Source organism: Sus scrofa, chromosome X, assembly GCF_000003025.6.
Source record: "Sus scrofa isolate TJ Tabasco breed Duroc chromosome X, Sscrofa11.1, whole genome shotgun sequence".
NCBI classification, from domain to species: domain Eukaryota; kingdom Metazoa; phylum Chordata; class Mammalia; order Artiodactyla; family Suidae; genus Sus; species Sus scrofa.
This window is the reverse complement of record NC_010461.5, coordinates 125574230-125595031: the sequence shown is the minus strand read 5'-3', so window position 1 is coordinate 125595031 and position 20802 is coordinate 125574230. Positions and strand designations below refer to the sequence as shown.

General features: G+C 39.6%; 1 protein-coding gene across 5 annotated transcripts; it reads right to left on the bottom strand.

Moving 5' to 3' along the window:
- Positions 1–15509, bottom strand: LOC106507061 (protein eva-1 homolog C-like). 5 transcript variants are annotated; one of them, XR_002340770.1, is made up of 5 exons: positions 15233–15509; positions 11519–11662; positions 7443–7514; positions 3688–3931; positions 1–523 (listed from the first exon to the last, which is right to left on the bottom strand). XR_002340770.1 is itself a non-coding variant. In XM_013986557.2 (4 exons), the coding sequence occupies exons 1-4, from the start codon at positions 15246–15248 to the stop codon at positions 4316–4318; spliced, it is 258 nt and encodes an 85-aa protein (XP_013842011.1). In that variant the 5' UTR covers positions 15249–15509; the 3' UTR covers positions 4285–4315. The 5 variants fall into 5 exon arrangements, 1 of the variants encoding a protein (XP_013842011.1); XR_002340768.1 differs by lacking the exon at positions 1–523 and having other exon boundaries at positions 1806–3931; XM_013986557.2 differs by lacking the exons at positions 1–523; positions 3688–3931 and adding an exon at positions 4285–4341.

Below are 20802 nucleotides of genomic sequence, written 5' to 3'. Positions count from 1 at the left end.
ATGCCGCGGGAGCAGCCCAAGAAATAGCAACAACAACAACAACAACAAAAGACAAAAGACAAAAAAATATATATAAAAAAATATATATAAAAAAAAAAAACATAGAATCATCTGTCCTTACACTTGGACTCCGGTAAATAGCACATCCTGGGTCATTTTATCTTGCGGCAGATTTGATTTTGTAAATGGCATAAGGACTAGATTCCTTGGTATCCAGATTTCATCTCTTTCTCGGTTTCCTTCCTTAGCTGCGTGCTCTAAAGCTGCAGGCAGTTCGGGGCAAAACATGCTCTTTGCGGGTGGATGGCTGTGAGGCAAAGGACAAAAAGAGGAGCCAGAAGAACTGTCATCTTCGTGGTTATCGTCTTCATCCTCATCCTGTGGCTTTTTCTTGCTCAACTTGGGATTTATACAGTTTTCATGTCCTGGACAAAGGTCACTTTGGAAGGGAAGATGCATAACGGAAAGATAAGTCCTCCGGAGACGCCGCACGGGAAATGCAAGCCCATTTTCTCAGGTATGCCTGTGAGGAAGACAATAGACCAGGGATCCGTAAGGATCACGAGCACTGTTCAAGGGAAAACGAAAGAAAGACTTAGGGATCTCGTCTTTCAGCCAAGGTCGATCCTTCCAGGAATGCTCAATAATGGGACCAATATGAGAAATACTGAAATGAAGAATCAACACGGAACGACAAGCCAGTTCTTTCGTCTCTTGGTTTCTCTCGTTCCTGAATGCGATGGATTGAATTCTGCCCCCACCTCCAAATTCCTGTGTTGGAGCCCCCCCCCTCACTGTGGTGCTATTTGGACGTGAGGCCTTTGGGAGATCATTACGTTTAGATGAGGCCGAGAAGCGGGGCCCTCGCGATGGGACTGGCGCCCTTGTAAGAAGAGATGACACAAGGATTTCTCCCTCTCGCTCGCGCTCTCTCCTCTCTCTCTCTACCATCTAAGGACATACAGTGAGAAGGTAGATGCCTTTAATCTAGGAAGGGAGCTCTCACCAGAAACCAACCATGCTGGCCCCTCGATCTGAAACTTCTCCAGAACTGTGAGAAACGTCTCCAGAACTGTGAGAAAATAAATTTCTGTTGTTTAAGCCAACTCGTATATAGCATTTTGTTATGGAAGCCTGAGAGGACTTTACACTGAATAAGAATTGGACAGGGCTTTCGTGTTCATTTAATCTTTAGAAACGTGGAGCCCAGGCATGGTTGAGTGGCGTTTTTTTCCTCGTGTCTCAAGCAAAACATAGTGGTTGCATATGCATTTTTTATTTGTCAAAGTTGAAAATACAGAGAATAAAATATTACACTTTGAAAAGAAGTTGCGTATTTCACCAGTTCCATGTTAAATGCAACACCGTGCACCAGAGACACGTCCAATGAGAAAAAAACCTCCCTTGGCAGCTCTGTACTTGATAAGATGATAAGCTGGGTTTCATCACGTAACAATCTCTAACTCCTTGTATTGAGTGCTGTGACCTCTGCTTCCTCAGAATAACAATGTTACTTTAAGTATCCCTATTGCTCCCCTTGCTATCAGTTCGGGAAGAGGAGTTTATCCTTTCATGACCTTCGCCTATCATTAGCGCTCTTTTCGGATGTTTAAAAGGATTTATGGAGTCCCTGTCCTGGTTCAACGGAAACAAATCTGACCAGTATCCATGAGGACACAGGTTCGATTCCTAGCCTCACACAGTGGGTTAAGGATCCAGCGTTGCTGTGAGCCATGGTGTAGGGGGCAGAGGCGGCCGGCTTGGACCCCGCATTGCTGTGGCTGTGGTGTAGGCCGGCGGCTTCAGCTCTGATTCAACCCCTACCCTGGGAACCTCCATAGGCCTTGGGTACAGCCATAAAAAGACGAGAAAAAAAAAAGTATTTATTGTGACAGGAGAAACTGCTAATGAGAGTTTATTGGGGGGGGGGAAGCAGGTAACATAATTATATATATATATATATATATATATATATATATATATATAGTATTTTTTGGGGTTTTTTTAAGGACTTTGTTTTTAGAGCAGTTTCATGTTCATAATATCGTGATCCTTTCATGAAATGACCAGATAGCCTTTCTTTCCCACTGAAAGTTGAATCAAATATTTACCTTTGTCCGTTTTTAATATAAACATGAGATGTATTGTGAGACAATTTAGAAAATCCAGGAACTGGAAAAAGCCACCCATAATACCAGCACTTAGGAATACTGAAGATGAACTTTTCGATGTATATCTTTAAGGGTTTTTTTTTACATTTGCTTTATTAAATTATAGCTCATTTACAATGTCGAGCCAATTTCTGCTATACAGCAAAGTGACCCAGTCATATGTATATGTACATTTTTTTCTCATATTAGCTTCCATCGTGTTCCATCCCAAGAGACTGGATATAGTTCCGCATCCTATACAGTGGGATATCTTTGCTTATCCATTCCAAATATTTTTCTAAATTTCTTTTTTTTTTTGTTTGTTTGTTTGTTTAATGGCTGCGGCCTATGCCACGGCTGGGCAACACTGGATCCTTTAGCCTCTTGCACCATGGCAGGATCAAACCCTTGCCTCCGCAGCAACCCAAGCCACTGCAGTTGGATTCTTAGCCCACTGTGCCACAGCAAAACTCTCTAAATTTCTTTTAATGGCTTTATATTCTATAAGATCTCAACTTGTAAGGCTCTAAATAGATATTGTCAAGTTTCCTTTCAGAATTATACCAGTGATACACACCACCAGCACATCAAAATGCTCATGATTTCACTTTAACATGGAGTATTGCATTTTCTTTCAATTACCACTTTAGTAAGAAAATGTTATCTCAAACATTTACTGAATTTGTTATCTCACCAATGTTGTATGACTTTGAGTCACAGGAATGTTAAATGCTTTCATCACATCTATTAGATTTAGGTGTTTCTTCTTCTGTCAATGGTATATTAATATCATTTGTCTAATTGGAGCAAGTAAATGATTTTGTTATGGATTCAAAAGATTCTTATACATTGTTAATAATTAGCCTCTTTGTCAAGATTATTGCAAATAGTTTTTGTGGTTTGCCTTTTAATATAAATTGTAGCAGTTTTTGATGTTGGGAGGCTTAATTTTTTATTTATTCAAATCTAGAACTTTTTTCCTTATGGATCCTGTTTGGGGATCATAAGAATTATAATTAAAAAGTAACAATCTTCATTATACTTAGAAATTATTTTCCCATCACAATATATTTCACTTGTATTTCATGCAGCCAAACAGATGTTTCCTTTATTTTTGAAATTTTTGATGACTATGATATCAGAATAAGTTTTTAGATTACAGAGACATTGTCAGAAAGTACAGACTTTCCATGAATATTTCCCCTCCCCCTCCCTCCACCCTATTCACACAGGATTTCTCCCATTCACATTTTGCATGTGTGGGATCCATTTGTTACAATCGATGAATCAGCACTGATCGATCGTTATTGACTAACATCCCTAGTTGACCTGAGGATTCACTCTGTGTTGCGCAGTTCTACGGATTTTGATAAATGCACGATGTTATGTGTCCGCTTTCACAGTGTCATGCAACATAGTTTCACTTCTCTAAAATGGTCCTGTGCCCCCCTATTCATCCCTATCTCCACTCTCAATAAAGGACAGAATCCATCGGACAGAAATTCCTTCACTTGCCTTAATCTGAACCAATCCATACCTGTATCTATTTTATCATTCTTCTCTCAACTTGTTTTCTTCGACGAAACGGATCCTCCTATTTCAATTAGCCTATCTTTAATTTCGCTGATTCTTCTGCCAGCTCACATATGCTGTTGAGCTTCCTAGTGAACTTTTCATTTTAGTTGTACTTTTCAGCTCCAGAATTTAGTTCAATTTTTACAGTTTTTCTTTATTGAAGTTCTCCATTTGGTAAGACATCATACTCATGCTTCCCTTTAGTTCTTTGAAAGTATGCAGTCCGAGGAAGAGAAAGAAAAAGTAATGAAGATAAATGAACAGAGGAAAATGCCAAGATTCCCAGATAAGGATAGACTTGGAGGGTTACCCCCCAAGCAACAAAACAAGACCTAATCAAGGAATATTTCCATCTCCAGTCATTTTTAGTTTCGAGGTCGCCGGATCAAAAGGAGTCATATCTTGGAGTTCCCGTCGTGGCTCAGTGGTTAACGAATCCGACTAGGAACCATGAGGTTGCAGGTTCAGTCCCTGCCCTTGCTCAGTGGGTTAACGATCCGGCATTGCCGTGAGCTGTGGTGTAGGTCGCAGATGCAGCTTGGATTCCATGTTGCTGTGGCTCTGGCATAGCCTGGTGGCTACAGCTCCGATTAGACCCCTAGCCGAGGGAGCAGCCCTAGAAAAGACAAAAAGACCAAAAGACAAAAAAAAAAAAAAAGAGGAGTCATATCTGGACTTAATGTAAAGACTACCTCACATCACAGATTTTGAGCTGAGTACAGTGACTGATTGGGACTTTCTGAGTTATTTATCCTTTGGTAAATGATAGGTAATTGTATTGTGTGTACTGACTATTTGGTGACCAAAAGGATAACTAGTGCTAGGAGGTTTTACTGTTCACCTGCAGTGTAAGCACCTAACCATTAGCTTGTTTGATGGTAGTGTAAGTGCCTGACGTTAAAATTTTGATTTCTAATGTTCAAAGACATCTATCTCATTTGATCCCTGGCCCCAGAACTTCTGCATGTCACAGGTGCAGTCACGAACAAAACAAAACAAACAAACAAAAACACAAAGACAATGAAAGTATCTTAATGAATGAAGAGAAAGGAAAGCTCGTTTTAAAAATGAATTACAACTAACAAATGTAGAAGAATTATAGAATTGGAAAATCACCATTTTGCGTCCAAAACAGTAACAATTCATTCAGGAAAAGATCTTTGATAGTGAGAGAAAGTTTGTTGAGAAACAGGGCATATTCATATAAAGCATCTTCCTATGAGACACATGCTACTTACAAAGGGAAAAAATATTACTTTACAGTAAAGACATCTGGGACACACAACCTTAACCGAGTTATCAAAGATCATCCGATCAGTAATGGAACAGATACATCGTTTCTATGGTATTTCTACCAAAAGTACATAACATGAATCTAATCATGAGGAAACATCAGACATATTTGAACATAGGAACATTCTACAAAACAGCTTATCGATGGAGTTCTCTGTTGGCTCACCAGGTTAAGAACCCAACATTGTTACTCCTATGGCACAGGTTCAATCCCTGGCCCGGGAACTTCCACATTCTGCGGGCATGGCTAAAACAAAAACAAAAACAAAACAAAGCAAACAAACAAAAAAACCGAATCTGTGCCTGTCCAAAAACGTCATGAAAGAAAAGGAAAGACAGAGGAACTGTTACAGATTGAGACTACATCAAACTAAAAACATGAAACTTAATTGCAACATATGATCGTGTATTGAATCCTAGATCAGAAAAAAATATAGTTATAAAGAGCATTATTGAGACAATTAGAAATCTTTGAAAAGGGATCTGGATTAAATGGTAGTTTTTGTAAGTGTTAATTCTAAGATTTCAAGCATTGTACTATGGTTATGAATAAGAGATGCCTGCATTTTTAAAGATATACACTGAGCTACTTTAGGATACTGCAACATCAATGCCTCAACATATCCTCAATGTGTTCAGAAAAATAGTACTATGAATATATACACAGAGACTAGATAGATGATATAAGAACAAAGCAAATGTGATTTTAAAAATATTCCCATTGTGGCTCAACAGTAATGAACCCAACTAGTAACTATGAGGATGTGGGTTCGATCCCTGGCCCCACTCAGTGGGTTAAGGATTCAGCATTGCCGAGAGCTGTGATGTAGGCCGCAGATGCGGCTCAGATTTGGTATGGCTGTGGCTGTGGCATAGGCCAGCAGCCATAGCTCTGATTCAACCCCTAGCCTGGGAATTTCCACGTGCCACACCTGTGGCCCTAAAAAAAATTTTTTTTATATTTTAAAATGGAGAATCTAGATGAACTCTTTGTACCAGTCTTGAAAGTTTTCTGTATGTTTGACCTTATTTCAAAATTAAAAGTTAAAAAGTTCTATGTGAGCCAACTTTGCTCAACTCAATGCAAATAAATTTGAAAATCAGAATAAAATGAAAAAAATGCCTTTTTGTAAGTGTAGAAATCAATAAGATACAACAGGAAAATGCAAACCACAAAAAGTTGGTGCAACTAAATTAACATCAAATACAATAAACATTAAGGCAATAGAACTTCCTGGAGATTTAAAAGATCACTGCATACAATAAGGTCAATACACCAGGATGATGTAACATATTAGGTGAGTGACAAAGTGGCTTCAACATCCATAATCAAAGACTTGCAGGAGTGAAAGAGACATGTGAAAACCCAACATTATATCATCTGCTTTGGGAACTGATAGAGAAAGCAGTCATCAGTGCAATACAGATTAGGAATATTGGCTTAACACAATTAATAATCTTGATTTATTTTTGAGTCAACAGGTCTCTTGGGAATCCAATGTAAGCGGCTAATGGTACATGACTTCTTTGGGGGATGATAAAATGATCTAAAGTATGACCACGGTAATGGTTACACAAGTTTGTGCATATACTAAAAATCATTAATTACATGCTTAATATGAGTGAATTTTATGGTATGTAAATAATACCTCCAAAAATACGCAAAAAAAAAAAAAAAAAAAAAAAAAGAAAACTGGGGACTGATCACATTCTGGGCCACAAAGGACTTCTTTGTAGAAGAGACACTAACTCACAGAGTTTGAAAAACTTATTGTTTTTCAATAAGGAGACAGGTTGGAGGTGGGGGGATGGGCTGGGGTTGGGGATGGAAATGCTATAAAATTGGGTTGATATTTGTACAATGATCATCACAACCCAATGATCGTTGTATAAATATAAATGTAATAAAATTCATTGAGTAATAAAAAAAATTTTTAAAGAAAACTGGGAGGAAGTTTGCCATTTTAGAATGATCAAAGATTAATGAAATTTGGACTAATCATCTTAGACTCCGCTATTATATATTAACTGTATAATTTTAACTCTATACCTTAAACATCTAATTATGATACACCAACTGACTTCCAGAGATCGTTCTCTGCTACTGTACGGAAGAAATTCTCCACCACCAGAAGGTCTAGGAAAGCTTTCCAATAGACAGTAAAATAATATCTACCAGTTCAAATATTAAATTCCATTTTTATGTCTTTGTTTTTTGCACTTGACTAGATATTAGATTGTGTCAGAATAGAAGAGATATTTTATAGGAAGCATTCTGCAGGAGATCAGTTTGGACCCAAGTTTTTAAGGAAGGAAAATATAAAGAAAAGAAAATTTAGCATTAAATAGGGCAACTTCGTTATTTCATTTTTAACCCTTCCCCTTTAGGCAGTCCTACTATGTAGAATGTCTTCTGGTACTTACCATATATATAATCAGACCGTGTAAATGGGTCCAGTGAGCTATGGTCCATTTGTTGCAGCAGCTTTATAGGCACTGAAATGCAAAAAATCAAAGGGTAGAAAAATTGGCATGGGAACTGCAGCTACTGTTCATACAACTGGGATGGTTAGAAAGTTGATATTAGGCAGACCTTAATTTAAAAATTAGTATATTGTGAGAAATGAAATTAAGGTAATATTAAACCTGAATTTTAAAATGACAGCATTATCACAACTATTTATTTCCATGGGATAAATTGTAAGTGTTGAATCGGGTAATGGTCTAGGCACTGTCAGAAAAGAGGAAGAAAGAATGAATGACATTTCAAAGCAGAAAAGTAAGGAGTGTGCACTAAGCTCTAAGGATTCTTGAACTGGAAAGCAGTGAAGACTGTGGATTGAAGCAACTTCAAAATAAGGATTTTCCAAATACCAAAGAAGATGAGGCCATTGTTTTAATGGAATGGAATGGCTCCTTCCTCTTAGTTTAGGAAAATGTTGACATGTTTGAAATAAAAACTAAAAACGAGAAATTCTGTGACCTCACATCCCCCAGAGCTACCTCTAAGTTTTCGTCTTATTGTCCCTCTTGACATTACAGGCACGGTTGACTACCTCTTCCTTTTCACTGGTCTTCCCCCTTTATGTTTTCGCATCATCTTCGTCTCATCTTCTTTCCTGCTTTGCTTTTCTTAGTCCCCTTTGAAATTTCTTTTTCTCTGCAAGTCTCTTAAGCTAATTTTCATTTGGACTTTGTTCTCGTCAAACTGTACACAACAGTTATCATCCTATATCAAATTATTATTTGGAGATTTCCCCATCCTATAAATATCAGTAAAGTAACGATCATTAACCTTTTAGGGAGACGTAAACATATTAAGATACATAAATGATAGCTGTGTTAACTGTTCTGGCTACTCCAAACCTTAACTCCTTTCTATGATTGCAATATTAACCCACATTATGGGGTTTGCAGTGAGAAAACTCTACCGCCTATCACAAGGGATGAAAATTCTAGACACTAACTTTCCCAATCCCCCTTACAACTAGGGAACGGGAACATAATCGAAGCTCCCCCAATCAGATGTGTCTTTGCCAGACTGACTTGGAACCTAGAGACATCAGACACTCTCTCTCTTTGGTGGCAGCAGCTGTTTAGTAGAGTAAGCATTTTTCTTACCAGAAAGTTCCAAAGTACAGTTTGGGGCATTTTTCTTAGGTATATAGCTGAACCAGGTTATGCATTCCTCTCAACAACTTCTATGAGCTATACACTGCCCTTTTTAATAACCTCCTTCCTGCTTAATCTGCTTACGTTGACTTCTGCTTGTACCTAAGCATCCCAACTGATACACAGCTCCTAATACCTTCAGTACTGGCCTAACCCTGAAAATACACACACACACACACACACACACACACACACACACACACAAATTTGCTTACTTATTTTCTCCTGAACATCTCAGAGGTATGGAATCAGTCACTTAACAGCTGTATAAACTTGAACACGTTAATTCTCCTTTCTGAACCTCTGTTTGCTTTTCTGTAAAATGGGAATGCTACTATTACCTGCCTCAGAGGATTATTGTAAAGATTAAGTGAGAAATGTGGATGTCAAAAAAAATTGTAAACTCACAGAACTAGAACCAAATATTTTAAAATTTGTTTGGAAGCATGAAAGACCCAGAATAGCCAAAGCTATCCCGAGAAAGACAAGTGGAGCTGGAGGAATCAGGCTCCCTGACTTCATGCTATACTAAAAAGCTACAGTCATCAAAACCATATGGTACTGGCACAAAAACAGAAACACAGATCAGTGGAACAGGGTAGAAAGCCCAGAATTAAACCCACACACCTACAGGCAGCTAATCTATGACAAAGGAGGCAAGGATATACAATGGAGAAGACAGCCCGTTCAATAACTGGTGCTAGAGTTCCCTTCACAGCTCAGCAGTTAACAAACCTGACTAGGATCCATGAGGATGCAGGTTCAATCCCTGGCCTCACTCAGTGGGTTAGGCATCCAGCACTGCCATGAGCCGTGGTGTAGGTCACAGACGCGGCTCTGGTCCAGTGTTGCTGTGGCTGTGGTATAGCTTGGTGGCTACAGCTTCTATCTGACCCCTAGCCTGGGAACTTCCACATGCCATGGGTGCAGCCCTGAAAAAGTGAAGAAGAAGAGGAGGAGGAGGAAGAAGAAGAAGAGATGCTGGGGAAACTGGACAGCCACATGAAATGAGAACACTTCTTAACATCATTCACAAAAATAAATTCAAAATGGATTAAAGACCTAAATATAAGACTGGACACTATAAAACTCTTAGAGGAAAACATAAGCCAAACACTCTCTGACATAATCCACAGCAGTATCTTCTCAGATCCATCTCCTAGAATAATGACAATAAAAACAAAAATAAACAAATGGGACCTAATTAAATTTTAAAGTTTTTGCACAGCAAAGGAAGCCATAAACAAAACAAAGGGACAATCTGTAGACTTAGAGAAAATATTTGCTGAAGTGACTGACAAGGGATTAATCTCCAAAATATGTAAACACCTGCAGCTCAAAACCAAAAAAAAAAAGAAAAGAAACCATTACAAAATGGGCAGAAGATCTAAACAGACAATTCTCCAAAGAAGACATACAGATTGCCCAAAAAAAACACATGAAAAGATGTTCAACATCACTAATTGTTTTTAAAAAGTGCAAATTGAAACTACTATGAGGTACCACTTTGCAGCAGCCAGAATGGCCATCATAAAAAAATCTACAAACAATAAATGCTGGAGAGGGTGTGGAGAAAAGGGAACCCTCTTATACTATTGGTAGGAATGTAAATTGGTGCAGCCACGACGGAAAACAGAATGGAGATTCCTCAGAAAACTGAAAATAGAATTACCATTTGAATGAGCAATCCCACTCCTGGGCATCTATCCAGAGAAAACCATGACTCAAAAAGACACATGTACCCCACTGTTCGTTGCAACACTATTTACAGTAGCCAAGACATGGAAGCAACCTAAATGTCCATCGACAGAAGAGTAGATAAAGAAGATGTGGTTGGACTATTACTCAGCCATAAAAAGAATGAAATAATGGCATTTGCAGCAACGTGGATGGACCTAGATATTATCATGATAAGTGGAGTTAGACAGTGAGACACAAATGTCATATGTTATCATTTATAAGTGGAATCTAAAAAAGGATACTATGAACTTCTTTGCAGAACAGATACTGACTCACAGACTTTGAAAAACTTACGGTTTCCGAAAGAGACAGGTTCGAGGGGGAGGGATGGGCTGGGGCTTGGGGATGGAAATGCTATAAAATTGGGTTGTGATGGTCATTGTACAACCATAAATGTAATAAAATTTATTGAGTTTAAAAAATTGTAAGGAACAAGTAAATTTATTGCTGGACTTTTTTTTTCCATTTGGGAAGTAGTCTGTGTCTTCTTTCTTTCTTTCTTTCTTTTTCTCTTGTGTTTTTATTTTTTGTTTTAATTAGAGTATAGTTGATTTACCGTGTTGTGTCAGTTTCTGCTCTGTTTTCTAAATAGCACTTTGCTATTATGTTATGTTATGTTAGGTAAGAAGCATTTCAAAAGTTGCTCCTAGGGAGTTCCCGTCGTGGTGCAGTGGTTAACGAATCCGACTAGGAACCATGAGGTTGCGGGTTTGGTCCCTGCCCTTGCTCAGTGGGTTAACGATCCGGTGTTGCCGTGAGCTGGGGTGTAGGTTGCAGACACGGCTCGGATCCCGCGTTGCTGTGGCTCTGGCGTAGGCCGGTGGCTCCAGCTCCGATTCGACCCCTAGCCTGGGAACCTCCATATGCTGCTGGAGCGGCCCTAGAAATGGCAAAAAGACAAAGAAAAAAAAAACAGCATTTCAAAAGTTGCTCTTAGAAGAAATTGTAACAATAATGCTGAAAAGTTTAAAAAATTATAAACTGAAAAATGTTATACATATTTTAGCTATTTTTATTATGGTAAGATATAATATTGTAACCTTATCACAGTAACTTGTTAAGTGGCAAGAGTACCCTGTTTTTCTTACCACATATGAAGGAAACTTGCAACTGTTTCTTCACTCCTGGGAAACAAGGTTCACCAAAAGTAGGCGTGTCTGCAAACAATGTAGCGTTTTCTCTCTTTTGACATTGTCTCAAGACTCTTTGTAGAGTGTCAGGAGCTAAGCACTCTGTTGGTTATGATTCAAAAACAAAATGAGTGTTGGGAAGGAAAAAAGAGGTAGAACGCATAGGAGAACAAGAGTAGGTATTTCTGCAATGCAGGCTTGCGAGGGTTTTTTTAAGCATGCAAAATACTTTGAGGTCTCAAGGAAACAAAACTAAAAGGGTGGTCTTGCAGTGAAAACTGTCTATTCAGGATGTCACCTTTGGGGTGAATGAATCTAGCTACTGTTAAGGTCTTTGTCACTTTACTTGAGACAGAAATATCACGCAAGGAGTATCTATTGGCTTGGCCTAACTTGGCTAGCATGCCCACGCCTTGGCTAGGGACGAGCATGGTCTCATTAGACTAGAGTCAATGTTAATAATTTCCTAACAGGAAATCCAGGATGTTGGTAAGAGGGGGTAGTGGATGCTGGGCAACAGCAAATGCACCTGATTGTTGGATAGAAAAAGCGATCTTAATTTTTTCTGGCACATCATACTGCCAGGTTTTAGCTCCATATCAGGTCCAGAATTGTTTTTTGGTTTAGAGAGAAACCGGTATCTTGGCTCATCTGCCCTAGGAAATAAAACCATAGGACCTCCCAGGTTCTTGGCAAATATAAAATAATGCCAAGCATTGAGTTCTCTCCCTTCTCAAATGCATAGAAGAAGCTCTTGTGACTTTTGTACCTAAAGTATAATACAGTTTTTGTTTGCCAAGGATTTTAAAGATTGCTGATTTTCTCCAAACTCCTAACAGCCCAAATTCTTTTTACTGCTTTAAATATAGAGTTTACAATGTATTGTTTCAGAGTTTCAATAAGCATGTGTATTTACCAATTAAAGATATTAGTACTGCTGAGCGAGTTTGAAAAATATTGATGGCTAAAATTAAAAAATACTTTGTGTATTCAGCACTAAATTTCTTTTGTCCTTTATGGAAGAAGGAATTGGAGCATAGAAGAGGGAGCCAGGTCAGAGGTATCTTAATTAGTTCTGCTATGCTCTATCACTAGAGCAGAGTTTCTCAACCTTGGGATTATTGACTTTGGGGGCTGGATAATGCTTAGTTGCAGGGGGCTGTCTTGTGTATCCTTGACCTCTACCCACTCGATGTCAGTGACAACTGCCCTCAGTTGTGACAGCCAAACATGTTTCCAAACACAGTGTCTTTGGAGAAGGGTTTAAAATTACCTCTGATTGAGAATCACTGGACCAAAGGTAAAGCTAAATAATCCTGTGCATAATCTTGTGTGTTAGGAAAAAGATTAATGAGGATTTTGCCCTGAACTGTGCCAGGGTTTATGCAGAACAACAAAAAAGTTATTCAAAGCTTTTTGACCTGAGGCATTCAAGAAACATATCTTCTCTAGAACCATGACTATACCAGGATGCAACACAATGCAGCAATAATCACAGAGCAACACCACTGAAAATCAGGGCAATTTAAGCCAAAGAGCAATTGCACATTGACCGTGTTCACTGATAGCTAAAGTTTCAGCCCACTTCAGCGAGAATGCATTATTAACTGAGAATATGTCAGTATAACTGGGTTTTCCAGTGAAATTCTTTTTTTTTCATTTTGTAAAGTTTTACTGAAGTATAGTTGATTTATGATGTTTTGATCATTACTGCTGTACAGCAAAGTAATTCAGTTACACATATGCACGCATCCATTCTTTTTCAGATTCTTTTCCCACATAGATTATCACTGAATATCAGGTAACGTTCTCTGTGCTATACAGCAGGTTCCCGTTGGCCAGACATTCCATATATCACAGTGTGCATATGCCAATCCCAAACCCCAATCCACCCCTCACTCTCTCCAATGAAATTCTTAAGAATGTCCATTTTTCTGTGGCACACACTTTAGGGTAATTTTTCCATGGCACACACTTTAGGATAAACTGGAGTAGGCAGAGGTTACTGAGCTTGCACATTTTAAAACTAAGCACTGTCTTACACCCACACTGTCTCTTGAAAACAGGCCAGGAATACATACGAAGCATAGCTTTCAAAATCAACACTTCCGTGGCTCTGGACTAGCTGATCAAGATTACACTCTTGCTTAATGTCCAAAGGAGACAGACAGGTATTGAACAGGCACATGAAAAGATGTTCAACATCACTAATTATTAGAGAAACGCAAATCCAAACTACAATGAGGTATCACCTCACACCAGTCAGAATGGCCATCATGAAAATGTCTACAAACAATAAATGCTGGAGAGGGAGTAGAGAAAAGGAAGCCATCCTACACTGTTGGTGGGAATGTAAATTGGTACAACCGCTATGGAGGTTTCTCAGAAAACTAAATATAGATCTACCATACAATCCAGCAATCCCACTCCTGGGCATATATCCAGAGAAAGCCATAATTAGAAAAGACACATGCACCCCTAATGTTCATAGCAACATGATTCACAATAGCCAAGACATGGAAGCAACATAAATGTCCATCGACAGAGTAATGGATAAAGAAGATATGGTACATATATTCAATGGAATATTATTTAGCCATAAAAAATAATGAAATAATGCCATTGGCAGCAACATGGATGGACCTAACAATTATCATACTGAGTGGGGTAAGTCAGACAGAGAAAGACAAAACATCCTGTGATATCACTTATATGTAGGCTCTAATAAAAAAGATACAGGAAGTTCCCACAAAGCTCATCTGGTCAAGGATCTGGCATTGCTGCAGCTGTAGAACAGATCATAACTGCAGCACAGGTTCAATCCCTGGCCTGGGAACTTCCACATGCTGCACATGTGGCAAAAAAAAAGTTACAAAAGAACTTATTTATTAAAAGAGAAACAGACTCACAGATTTTGAAATCGAACTCATAGTTACCAAAAGGGAAAATTTGGAGGGGATAAGTGAGGAGTTTGGGATTGATGTATACACACTACCATATATAAAATAGGTAACTAACAAGGATCTACTGTATAGCATGGGCAACTATAGTCAATATTCTATAATAACCTATATGGGAAAAGAATATGAAAAAGAATGGATATGTGTACATGCATAACTGCCTCGCTTTGCTACACACATGAAACTAACACAACATTGTAAGCTACATATACTCCAATAAATTTTTGTTTTGTTTTGTTTTTTAGGGCCGGACCCGAGACATATGGAAGTTCCCAGGCTGGGGGTCAAATCGGAGCTGTAGCTGCCGGCCTACACCACAGCCACAGCAAGACTGGATCCGAGCCACGTCTGTGACCTACACCCCAGCTCATAGCAATGCTGGATCCTTAACCCACTGGGCGAGGCCAGGGATCAAACCCACATCTTCATGGATACTAGTTGGATTCATTTCCACTGCAGCACAATGGGAACTCCTCCAATAAGATTTTTAAAACAGGATTATACTCTTGCTCATAATCTAGTTTTGAACTAGTTGAGAATGTACATATTATACACTCGAGATAATCCTAGTCTCATCAAATTGCCTCTACGAATATCGTGGTGATCTGGAATATATTAGCCCACTATTTAAAGTTCAGTAAATCACTAATATTACACCAGAGAGTGTGGAAAAGTCTGTTGTTGGTTTATATGTTTTCCATTTCCAACATACCTATGAACAGGTCCATTTTTATTCATTACTCCACATTCTTGTTTTCCTTCCATGAATTTGCCGTAACTTGCAGAAAAAATTGTCAAGACAGATTTATCTCTGCACTGAAGCCTCAGTGTACCATTCTCACACACTGTCTTTATTTGGTGGTTCACTAGGAAACAAAGTTGGTACTTAAGCTTCCTTTAAAATTCGATATTATATTCCAACATTTATATATATTATATTATTTATATATATATATTTTTTGGGGGGGGTCATTTTACCTTTTTTAGGGCTGCTCCCGCGGCATATGGAGGTTCCCAGGCTAGGGGTCCAATCAGAGCTACAGCTGCCGGCCTACACCACAGCCACAGCAACGCAGGATCCGAGCTGCGTCTGCAATCTACACCACAGCTCACGGCAACGCCGGATCCTTAACCCCCTGAGCAAGGCCAGGGATCGAACCCGCAACCCCATGGTTCCTAGTCGGATTCGCTAACCACTGAGCCACGACAGGTACTCCCCAACATTTATGTTTTTAAACTGTTTGGAATCACTAATCATTTAAGCCTCCTTAAAATGAAGTGAAATATATCATAAAGTCATTTGAACTTGTAGAAATAAATTTTAGAAGGATTACAATCGAAATCTGAGTTACCATGAAAATTTTTTAAATGAGAGGAGCATTAAAGTGAAAGTAGCTCTTACTTTTAGGTAAATTTAAAATTTTTCTTTCATTATAGAATAGAAGTAAGCCTCTGTCACTAAGAGGTATTTTATGTCTCTGGGTTACACCTGTTAAGGTATCATGCAGTCATGTTTAAATTCCTAAGCATGAAAACACAGACATAGCACTTGGAAATGAGCTGGCAGAGTTCCCGTCGTGGCGCAGTGGTTAACAAATCCGACTAGGAACCATGAGGTTGCAGGTTCGATCCCTGGCCTTGCTCAGGGGGCTAAGGATCTGGCGTTGCCGTGAGCTGTGGTGTAGGTTGCAGATGCGGCTCGGATCGCACGTTGCTGTGGCTCTGGCATAGACCCCTAGCCTGGGAACCTCCATATGCTGCGGCAGCGGCCCTAGAAAAGGCAAAAAGACACAAAAAAAAAAAAAAAAAGAAAGAAAGAAAAAAAGAAATGAGCTGGCAACTATGTAGGTCCCATCCTTTTTGGTAAATTCCCTCTTGAATTTAAACGCTACTGTGAAACTTGCCTGGTCTGCATCTATGCGATACTACGCGATACTTGCATGTGCCAGGACATGGGTCTTGTCCAAACATTTGACTCCTCGCAGATATCTGACGCCGGCATTGGTCCTTGCACTCATCCAGGAGTTTCTTGTGAAGAAGGAAAAGAGAGAAATTAATGAATAAAAATGTGCACGTCGATGCGTTATCATTTCCACCAATGAATTTTACAATTCTTTAACTTTCCAATACAATATTTCTTTTTCCTCTGACACCTAGAGATTCTATTTCTCGAACTCTGAGAAGAGAAAGTATGGATGATATAGATTAGACAAGAATATAAGGTCCTTGAGTTACAGCTCTGTTACTTACTTGCTTTGTGACTATCAGCTAATTACCTCTGTCAATGGAGATACTAACTGCTGGCACGAGGTAAGCTAAAGGCTATTTTCAAATCTAATTTCTGCATAAATGAAAGCTTGGACACGTTGAATGCTCTGTGGCTCTGGAAAAGGCTAGAAACACTGGGTGGCTAAACAATAACTGTGATTAGTTAAAATGGGACTGAGAGAGGCTGCATGGCATCATGGGAGCCAAAGGAATTGGGTGTTTAAAAAAAGGTAGAAGGTAGACTGTGTCGAGTGACACCAAGAAGCCAAATTAAATGAAGACATTAAAATGTCCATTGAGGGAGTTCCCGTCGTGGCGCAGTGGTTAACGAATCCGACTAGGAACCAGGAGGTTGTGGGTTCGGTCCTTGCCCTTGCTCAGTGGGTTAACAATCCGGCGTTGCCGTGAGCTGTGGTGTAGGTTGCAGACACGGCTCGGATCCCGCGTTGCTGTGGCTCTGGCGTAGGCCGGTGGCTACAGCTCCGATTCGACCCCTAGCCTGGGAACCTCCATATGCCGCGGGAGCGGCCCAAGAAATAGCAACAACAACAACAACAACAATAACAAAAAATAAAAATAAATAAAATAAAAATAAAAATAAAATGTCCATTGAATACAACTGAACGAAGATCAGTAGTGACCTCAATGGAGCTAGTGGGGGCAGGGAGAAGAATGAGCGAATTGAAACCAAGAAGGTAAAGATGGAGAGTGAATTCTTTCAAGTAGAGAAGTATTAAATGATAAATTAGTTAATAAGTTGCCTATACATTAGTTTCGGGGGGAAACTATAATGTTCTCAATGTATTCTGGGTGCAGTTTAGCTTCGGTTAGATACTGAGCTCCTAGGCATCTTCGCAACTGATGGATCCCTAAATCCAGCTCTTGTGTAGGTTACCAATGACCTCTATCACCTAATAGCTGTGTAATCTTGGGAGAATCAGTTCACCTATATGATCCTGTTTCCTCATCCACAAAATGGTATTTAAAAATAGTACCGGAGTTCTCGTCGTGGGGCAGTGGTTAACGAATCCGACTAGGAACCATGAGGTTGCGGGTTCAGTCCCTGCCCTTGCTCAGGGAGTTAAGGATCCAGCGTTGCCGTGAGCTGCGGTGTGGGTTGCAGAGGCAGCTCGGATCCCGCGTTGCTGTGGCTCTGGCGTAGGCCGGTGGCTCCAGCTCCGATTCGACCCCTAGCCTGGGAACCTCCCTATGCCGTGGGAGCGGCCCAAGAAATAGCAAAAAGACAAAAATAAAAATAAAATAAAAGTAGTACCTACTTCACAGGGTTATGTGTATTAAAGGAGAGAATGCATGCACTTTGCCAAAGCACCTGCCTGGCACACAGTAAGTATTCAAAAAATGTTAGCTCTTATTATATGAGAGAGGAAGGGAAATGGCCAAATTAAGATAATCTTTTACAACAGAAAGCTAGTTTTTGGATATTTGATATTTTTGAGGAATAGTCTACCACTGAACAAACAGAATCATCTAATTTAAAGGTGGAAGAGGGAGTTCCCGTCGTGGCGCAGTGGTTAACGAATCCGACTAGGAACCATGAGGTCGCGGGTTCGGTCCCTGCCCTTGCTCAGTGGGTTAACGATCCGGCGTTGCGGTGAGCTGTGGTGTAGGTCGCAGACGCGGCTCGGATCCCGCGTTGCTGTGGCTCTGGCGTAGGCTGGTGGCTACAGCTCCGATTCAACCCCTAGCCTGGGAACCTCCACATGCCGCGGAAGCGGCCCAAGAGATAGCAACAACAACAACAACAAACAACAACAACAAAAGACAAAAAGACAAAAAGACAAAAAAAAAATAAAATAAAATAAAGGTGGAAGAAAAAAGTTCCTGAGCTGATGAATGACGTGTGCATGAGAATATGCACAAACTAAAAACAGAGCAAATTAAAAAGTTAATAAACTAAGTAAAGGATTGGGGAGAGAAGGTAAGGAAAGAAACAATTTGATTACAGGTTAAACCTACATAAGCAATAAAGATAAGTCATCATTACAAAAAATCATATAAATTACAGGGAACACTAGCATGAGAAATGTTTTCAGAATACAGAGAGAACCAATGGCTGAAATTGATCAGAAATAAATGTGTTATGGATCTAGAACTCAAATCTAGGCTTTTGACTTTATATTGATGCCTTCTGCCAGTGGACAACCATTAATCTTCAACTTTCATTGGTACATTTAGCTTATTTTAACTCCACGTTATACTCTACACACCTGTATCCATTCAAATGAGCAGAACAATACACACTCTGATGAGGATCCGATCATATAACACGGGGATCTTAGAATCACTTGTCATTAAAGCCAATTCTGACATATGATCTAATAGGAAAGGTGTAAGCCTATGACTTAATAGGAAAAGTATATGAATGAGTTCACACAATCTCATGCCCTACCTAAAATCTGCCCCAAAGTAAAATGGAGCCTTTTACTGAGAAAACACAGAAAATAGTTCATGTATGACCTGCCCAGCTGGAGAGGTGTGAGGGAAGAAAGTGGGGTCCAGCACAGCCACGGAATCCAGCAGCCCTGCCCTTTTAAAATGTAACTAACTCCCCAGTCCGAGGAGATAGCAGCCTTTGATTCCTCACATCCTCTGTCTTCAACTGATACCCTCCATCTTTTGTGCTCTCTACCACCTAATCAATTTCTGAACTTCTCAATTCATTTCTTATTTACATCCTCAAGCCCCCTCCCTGCATCAACATTGACCTCCTCCTTACTTTTTCCCTCAATTACGTAATCGCTCTATGTCTGAAATTACTCTTCTATAAAAAGGGAATCATAATAGTACGAGTTTGGCTCTGGACCCTAATGGCTTTGAGTATGATCCTATTTTCTAGAGTTGGAACAAGAAGCTTATTATACTTTCAACAACAAAAATACCATCCCTAAAAACGAAACAAGTGAAAAAAGAGTGATAGCATCAAATTTGACATTTAAACTATCGACTCAACTAATTAAGAGTGACAATAGGTTTCTAACATTAAACCATGAGCTAGAGTCTTGCTTCAGAAAAAAACGAAGAACAGTTGACAATTTAGTGACCTTATAAGCTCTAATCATGCCGTGGACAATACAAATCATCATATTGTTTAAGGCAGTGGATTTGATTTTGCTACGTACTTATTTCCAGGGTCAACCGCAGCTTCCTTATCTATTTAGTAAGGAAAGAACACATTTTCCTGACACCTAAGCCAGGGCTGGTGTTCCTTAATGTCACCTTATGTAATGTCCCCAAGAGTCCTCTGGAGGGAAGCAGAGGGAAGGACTGTCAAGAGCTGTGGCTACATAAACCAGATGGAAATATGTATTTAGAGTGAATTCTGTTGTTGTTGCTGCCGTTTTTGGTCATGCTTGCAGCGCGCAGAAGTTCCCCAGCCAGGGATTGAATCAGCACCGCAGCAGTGACAAAGCTGGGTCCTGGAGCCTTAACCTGCTGTGCCACCAGCGAACTTCTGCATCTTCTTAATATGGAAATAAAATCCTCCAAATCTGATACAGTCTGTCAATTTGTCCCTCACTGACGACATATCTGGCCTAAATCATTAAGGCGATTGTGTTGAGAATCCACTGCGCTCTGATGGTGAAGACTCCGTCATTCTGTTCCCCAGGGAAATATCTAGTCTTGAATCCATTTCTTCCTCTGAAATAGTTTTCTGTAACTTGGGTTCTGAGGATATTTTCAGTATCAGCAGGAAGAGGCCTACCTCTGAAACACTCACAAATGCCAACCAGTACTTAGACCTCTGGAGAAAAGAGGTATTTGCTCTCTCTCTCAGAAGCCTTCTCAGGCCATGTATTCTTGACTCCCTTTTCTTGCTTTAGCCGTTCCCTGGCAATATATACTTCCCTGCTGCATATAAAGTCAAAACCCTCATGCCTGCAGAACAGCAAGAAATGTCTGGGGAAAGTGGCTTTTCCCAGTGAAACTCTTGGGCTTATGCATAGGAAACTCGCCTCTTTACCCTCTTCTCACATCGATTTTCTTATTCTCCCT

Bases quoted from the DNA above. Each gene is read 5' to 3' on its own strand.
- LOC106507061 (XM_013986557.2), bottom strand. The intron at 7,515-11,518 runs GTAAGAAAAACA...TTTGCATTTCAG, and splicing joins GCAAGTTTCCTTCATATGTG to TGCCTATAAAGCTGCTGCAA. The intron at 4,342-7,442 runs GTAAGTACCAGA...TGTCTTTTCTAG, and splicing joins ACGGTCTGATTATATATATG to GGCTGCTCCCTCGGCTAGGG.